Raw genomic sequence first — 7,530 nt, forward strand, 5'->3', positions numbered from 1 at the left:
GAACTGGGCTTTTGTTTGCTGGTAGTTTTTTAATTACCGCTTCTATTTCATCAGTTGTTATTGCCCTATTCAGGTTTTCTGATTCCTACTGATTCAGTTTTGGGAGACTGTATTTTTCTATGAATTTGTCCATTTTATCCATATTGTCAAGCTTGTTGGTATATAGTTGTTCATAGTATTTTCTTACAATCCTTTATATTTCTGTGGTGTCAGTGGTTACTTCTCCACTTTCATTTCTGATTTTATTTATTTGGGTACTCTTTGTTTTCTGATGAGTCTGGCTAATGGCTTATCAATTTTGTTTATCTTTTCAAAAAACCAGCTCTTGGTTTCACTGATTTTTTATATATTTTTTTAGTCTCTGTGTTATTTATTTCTGCTCTAACCTTTATTATTTCCTTCCTTCTACTTAATCTGGGCTTTTCTTACTGTTCTCTTTCTAGTTCTTTAAGTTGTATGGCTAAATACTTTATTGCTAATTTTTCTGGTTTTTTGAGGTAGGCCTGTAGTGCTATGAACTTCCCTCTTAGGACTGCTTGTGCTGTATCCCAGAGATTTTGGGTTGTTGTGTGCTCATTTTCATTTGTTTCCCAGAAATTTTTTTATTTCTTTCTTGATCTCATTGGTAACCCATTCTTTGTTTAATAACATGCTATTTAGCCTCCATGTATTTGAATGTTTTTCAGTGTTTTTACTGTAGTTGATTTCTAATTTCATTCCACTGTGATCCGAGAAGATGCATGATATGATTTCAATTTTCTTGAACTTACTGAGACTTGTTTTGTGTCCTAACATGTGGACTGTCTTTGTGAATGATCCATGTGCCCTTGAGATGAATGTATAATCTGCTGCTTTGGGGTGAAATGTTCTATAAATGTTCAATTGAATCCATCTGGTCAAGTGTGTCCTTCAGAGTCACTGTTTCCTTGTTAAGTTTTTGTCTGGAAGATCTACACAGTGAAGTTAGAGGGGTGTTAAAGTCCCCTACTCTGACTGTATTGTTGCCCATCTCTCCATTAAAGTCCTCTAGAAGATTTTTTAAATATAATTAGGTGCTCCTCTATTAGGTGCATATATATTTACCAGGGTTATATCCTCTTGTTGGATAGATCCCTTTAGTATTATGTAGTGACCTTTGTTGTCTGTTGTGATGACCTTTATTTTAAAGTCTATTTTGTCAAATATGAGTATTGTTATTCCAACTTTTTTTTCTTCTATTTGCATGGAAATTTTTTCCCATCCCTTCACTCTCATCCTTTGTGTGTCTTTTGTTCTGAGGTGGGTCTCTTGTAGACAGCATACAATTGGGTCATGTTTTTTTATCCATTCAGCTACCCTATGCCTTTTGATTGAAGCATTTAATCCATTTACATTTAGGGTTATTATTGATAGGTACTTATTTATTGTTATTTTAACACTGTATGCCTAGGTGTCTCTGTTTCTCCTTCTCATTAGAGCAGTCCCTTTGGCTCGGAGTTGATATACTCCTTTAGCCTTTTTTTGTCTGGAAAGCTCTTTGTCTGTCTATTTTGAATGATAGCCTTACTCGATATAGTAATCTTGGTTTCAGATCCTTGCTTTCCATTACTTTGAGTACTTGATGCCATTCCCTTCTGGCCTGTAGAGTTTGTGATGAGAAATCAGCTGACAGCCTTATGGGAAGCTCCTTTATAGAATTGCTTTTCTCTTGCTGCCTTTAATATTCTCTTTTTATCTTTAATTTTTGACATTTTAATTATGATGTGTTTGGGCATGGGCCTGTTTGGATTCTTCCTGTGTGGGACTCGCTGTGCCTCCTCTAATTGTGTGACTTTTTCCTTCACCAGGTTTTTCTTCAAACATGTTCTCTATCCCTTGTTGGCTTTCTTCCTGGTACACTGATTATGTGAATATTGTTATGTTTCGTACTGTCCCACTGCTCCCTTAAGCTGTCCCTACTGTTTTTTAATTGATTTTCCTTTCTGGGTCTCTGAGTGGTTTTTTTCTACCATGTCTTCTAATTCACTGATCCAATTCTCGGCTTCTCCTAATCTACTGTAAATTCCTTCCACTGTGTTCCTTATTGGTGCTATGTCATTCTTCATAGTTTTTCTCATGCTGTTGGGCCTCTTTATCATCATTATTCTAAACTGTATGTCTGATAATTTTCTTATCTCCATTTCATTTAGCTCTTATTCTGGAGAATTCTCTTGTTCTTTCATTTCAGGCTTCTTTTTTTGGTGGCCTGCTTGGGTTTGTGTCTGTGTATTAAGTAGATCTACTATGGCTTCTAATCTCTGCTTGTGATTGTCAGACAATGTCAGACTCTGTGATTGACCCTGAGTACCCTGTTTGTAGCTATTAGCAATCCATAGCTTGTGGCTCCCTCTACTGGGACTGGGTGCCCTTGGAAAAGACCAAGATGTGCACCAAGGTCTGCTTTTGCAAGCCCTAGGCCCAGAAGGGAGCTATTTATGTTTTATACAATAACTTTGTTTGCCAGTGTCTTTATTTTTAAAAAAGCCCCTCCCATCAATGCTGGACACCTGCTTGCCCACAAAAACCTTTTCCTGCATAACAGGTATTTTTAAAAATTTCCCATAGCCTCCTGATCTGCAGAACCTGTCTCACCTGCAAGTTTTTAACTTTTCTCACTCACTGTGTTGCCCTTGAGCCATGCAAGCCTGCCAGCACCCACTGAGAAGAGTTTAGCCCTTTCCTGATCCTGGAAAATGTGATTACAAATTTGTCTGCTTTTTGCTTTACAGTAATGCTGTCCACTATGTTTTTTGTGTGTGGTTTTCAATTGGCTGTTACTGCATGAAGCTACAAATTTGGCGTTTTTCCACAGCTTCATCAAACACCACAGACTTTACTTTTAGTGCCTTCTGGAGCAATCTCCTGTGCAGATTGGTGAACTGCCTCTAAGTTTTGGTTAACACTGAATGACTCAATGAACACTGCTGATTTGCTAAGACTGAATTCACACCCAAGAGCACTAGAATCGGGTTTCAACAAAGCTGGCCTAACACACCTGTTTTCTCCACAAGATGCATCACAGCTTTTCTGCACCTTGGGACACTACACAGCATTTGGGGACTACACTTGGGGTTCATTTCAAACAGTGAAATCACCAACAAAAAGCACAAAAATGCAAAAATCATGGCACTAAGTAAACCATGAAAAAGGCTTTTTTACAGTGGGAGAGGTGAAGTGAGAAGCTGTCACCAAGTTCAACCTGAGCTGGGGTGCACTTTGGGAGACTCAAATTTTTCACTGCCCTGCGCACGTCTGCAAATGACCGTGGAGGTGTCGCGAACTCTGATTTTGAAGTTACAAATAACTTTTGGCAAGTGGGTGAACTCACAAGTATGGATTCCATGAATGATCAGTTTGACCTATGCTATTTTTAGCAATGGTTAGTGTCACTAAAAGATCTATGCATTAATTCTTTTGTTACAAAAGCAAAACACATGAAATGAGATCATTTGATAAGACTTAATCTGGACAAAGCAGGCAATATTTGACTGATCACTTTTAAACATGTCTTTCCCTAAAAGACAATGACTTTGTAAATAAGCCATATACTAGTGCCTCTTCAGTGACAAAATGGCCACCTTTTCAGTTATTTGATATCCTACCATCAATAGGACACATGCTGCAATTGTTTTCCGACACCAAGAGCACACACTGTTCAGATACTCTAACCATCTGCCACCCATCTTTTCAGCCATCAATCCTGAAAGAGGACACATTGTTATGCCTGACGAGTGTATTGAGCAGTGTGGCTCACACACAGGATACCTAACACCCCACACTGCTAACTCACGTACAACAATCTTTTCTTCTACATCACCCAGTTTTCAACTTAGTTTAAGAGATTAATTATTCTGTCTTTTTAATTGCCATTCTTCTTAGGAGATTATAGAACATTCGAAAGAAAGGCTTTTCATAAACATTCCTACACACCATCTCCCAGTTACCCACTGCTGCTGGTTTCTTCTATATCCTATCCACTCCTGATTGACATTTCATCAGGGCTGGATTTCACTTACTTTCTAGCTCAGTGATGAGCTGATTATTATGTAACTTGACAGCTCGATGCTGTTCCACCTGATCTTCCAATTCAAATATGGTTTCCTTCATGTCTTTAATCTCTGCATCACTCTCTGACGCTTTCTCTTGTAGTTTTAGGCTGGTTCTGCTCAGCTGTTCTGCTTGATGATCACATATCTCCTTCAAGTAAGAATAATCCTTCTCCACCTAAAAGAAAAGGAAAGTCCCCTGGTCAATGTACCAGGACAAAGTTCCCCACACATTAGCAGCAGGCTCCTCAACACAACAGCAGAGAAAGCGCTGGGCACATGCCCCACCTGGCAGCACAGGCATGGCCAAGGCTATAAATACACAGAGAAATGTGATACAATCACAAGGACAAATGGGCGGACTCTTTACCCCTTTCTACCAACATAAAGAAAGCTGCACACACTTAGATATCCTCCTTTCAGGCATCTGGGTAACGCAGCGCTTCACACTGGGCGGCTGGGGCAGCAGCCTTACCTCACATCTGCTGTGGAGCAGCGCCGCCTGCTGGGAAGCCAGGAACAGCACCCTAAATCCTGACATCCCCAAACCTCTTTCACCATCAAATACTTGTGGCTACAGTGGTTTCTCTTAGAGTTATATAACATTAATGTCACAGAGAACACCAGTTGAAGGCATAGAACATAAAAATGTGCAGGCACCAGACAAAGACAAGTGGCACAGCACAGAAACTCATTTTACCTTTTCAATTTTTAATCATTAAACATTTAAAATGTGCAGAAAAGCACCAAAAGTGATGAGAAAACCATACAGATTTAACAATGGTGAAATTCTGCCAACATTTATTAAATCTTTTTACTTTAATAAGATTTGTTAAGACCTCAACTTTCTCCCACCCTAGAGAGCAATATGCATTATTCTAAAATTGGTGTGTGGTCATTCCTTCCATGGTTTTTATACATAAAATTTTTACAGATGATGTTATAGTATACTATGCTTTTACAGTGTTCTGTATTATACTGCATTATATTATATGGTTATGTGTTTTTGCCCTGTATTATACTATGTTTATTATTCTTTTATAACTTGTTTTTGAGATATATTCATACTGATATACATTGCTCTAGGTCATTACTGCAAATGCTGCACAGCATTCCACTGTCTGAATATACTAATTATTTTATTATTATGAACTGTCCCTCTTCTATAGTCTTTCAATTTCTATTACTAAATAGTTGTATATTTACCAGGTATTGTAAGCCTGATTGATACCTAACAGATTTTTTCCTACATTTGGAGGGGTTTCCATATACAATATGTTTTTTCCAATTGTATTTCATGTGCAAACCTTCTGGCTGTATGCTCTATGGAGACAGGGCCCTGTATGCTTTCTTCACCTTTCTATCCCCATGGTCAGCCCTAATGAATTATCTGACAAATGAACAAACAGTGAAAGGAAGTATTGCACTGTTTTTCAATTGGGAGGTTGTGGGAAGAATAAAAAAGGAAGGGAAGGAGAGAGAGAATAAGAGAGAGTGCAACATGGGAAAGAACCAGAGGACATGGCCTACGTTAAGGGTGAGTATTTTCTGTGAAACTTGTTTCAATTATAAGGTGTGGTTCTGTGTCACAATACATGTCATTGTAGGTTGCTGTCATAAGTTTGAAAGCTACTGTAGTTCATGAAAATGACTAAGGGTGGGGACCTGGAGCCAGACTGCCTGAGTTTAAACTGTAATACTACCTGAGAGAGCTGAAGGACAGCCACGAGGGTCCCCTGCTGAGTCCCTCTCCCACATGGCTCACAGACACCGTCTTTCCTGGTGGAACACTCCCCTCCATAGGGGGAATGTACTAGCCCCCCCATCCCCCCAGACTCTCTGTCCTCCCACCCTGACAAGCTCACACCCTCTCGAAGAGTGAGCCGCCTGAACCCATGGTGTAGACTTTCTGGGAGGCCTCCTGAGGACAAGCTCAGGGGTCAGAGATTGAGTTGTGTGTCTCTGGGGTGCCCCCCCCCCATGCTGGAGAGCTGCTGCCCACTCACAGGAGACCTACTAGCCACATCCTCATGACCACCAGTGGCCGCCCACTGCCAAGCGTGCCATGCAGGGAGTCAGCTGGCTGTGGCCAGCTGGGGCCCACGAAATAGACTATCTTGAAGGGCCTCAAAGAGGGAGAGACTGAGCTGTGTGGCTCTAAGGAGAATACACCTTCCCTCGCAGCCCTCCCAGCATCACCATTCCTGTGCACAGCCCTTTCTCCATGCGGCCAAATCTTGGTCTCTTTGGGCCTGATGAACTCTGATGGCCCCACCCTGAGGACTCCCTGAGGCCTGCCCAACCACAAAGGTTGGCAGGCATCTGGTAGGTGGACGTTGGTATGGTATAACCTAGAGACTTTTGCTGAGTTGCCTCAGTCCCAGCACTGATACTAAGTTCAAATCTATTTCAATCGATGAACACCATTCGCCCCTACCTAGTGACTCACCAAGAACATACCTCCTGCAACTCATATACCACCAGAAGCTCTTTCAGTGACTGAGCTTGAGCCTAACAGGCAGCCAGCAAAGGAAGGCAGATCTCAGGGTGCCTTGGACCTTTTGTTGACCTGTCCCCAGGCTTGCCACTGGCGGAAGCCAGCCTTGGTGTATAATTGCCCCTCCCATGTACAACCAGGCCCAGCAGAGGCAGCCACAAACTGGATTGCTCTGTAGCTCAAAACAAGTACTCGGGGCTAGTCACAGGCAGCACCTGACATTAACCTTCATTGGAGTCCCTCCTAAGAGGCCCCAGAACCAACATACCCAGTGTTGGGATTCAGACAACATCAGAACACAATGCAATTAGCTGCATAAACAGCACGTCCAAAAAGGGATCTCAGCAGGTACCAGACTCTGCTGGGGCAAATTCTATATCACCAGGTCAGCCCCCGCAGAGCAGCATGTTCACTGTAGTCTGTGACAATCCTAATAGTTAGCCAGCCTAGAATCAACACCACCCATGGATGGGCCAACAGCAATCAAGACTCAACTACAAAAGGAGGGTTCACATATCCCACAAAAGAAACATTCCTGGAGCACCCAGCTTAGGTGATGAGAGAGACTGCGGCAGAGTCTCACAGACACCTATTACATAAGGCCCCAACCCAAGACTGAGAGGCATAGCAGATCTACCTAATACACAGAAACAATTACAGAAAGGCAACCAAAATGGGAAGATGGAGAACCAAGATGGCAGCATAGGTAAACACCACAGAATGCTGCCTCGCACAACCACTTCAAAAATACAACTAAAAGACGGAACGGACATCACCCAGAACCACAGGAAGGCTGGCTGAGGGGAAATTCCTCAACTAGAAGGAAAGAGAACAGCATACGTAGACTCAGAGGAGGCGCAGTGTGGAAGTAAAATACTAAGGTGTGCAGGCGCACGCGGAGTGGGCTGGTGGCTGAGGGCACAGTTGTCGTTTTCAATCGGGAGGGAATCTCAGGCTCTGAGCTCCCGT

The 7,530-nt window shown here is 41.9% G+C and overlaps 1 protein-coding gene across 14 annotated transcripts in view; it reads right to left on the bottom strand.

Annotated features, from left to right (window-relative positions):
- The window catches only part of SPECC1 (sperm antigen with calponin homology and coiled-coil domains 1), a 273,056-nt gene that overhangs the window by 78,304 nt on the left and 187,222 nt on the right, over positions 1–7,530 (bottom strand). For all 14 annotated transcript variants that reach the window (XR_001512445.1, XM_015558364.1, XM_015558363.1 and 11 more), the window contains exon 5: positions 4,035–4,242. Coding sequence is in view for 13 of the 14 variants with exons in the window: in XM_015558364.1 (XP_015413850.1) it covers positions 4,035–4,242 (208 nt within the window). In the remaining variant the exon portion in view is untranslated. The remainder of the gene's footprint in view (positions 1–4,034; positions 4,243–7,530) is intronic.

This window comes from Myotis davidii, unplaced genomic scaffold, assembly GCF_000327345.1.
Source record: "Myotis davidii unplaced genomic scaffold, ASM32734v1 scaffold129, whole genome shotgun sequence".
NCBI lineage: Eukaryota > Metazoa > Chordata > Mammalia > Chiroptera > Vespertilionidae > Myotis > Myotis davidii.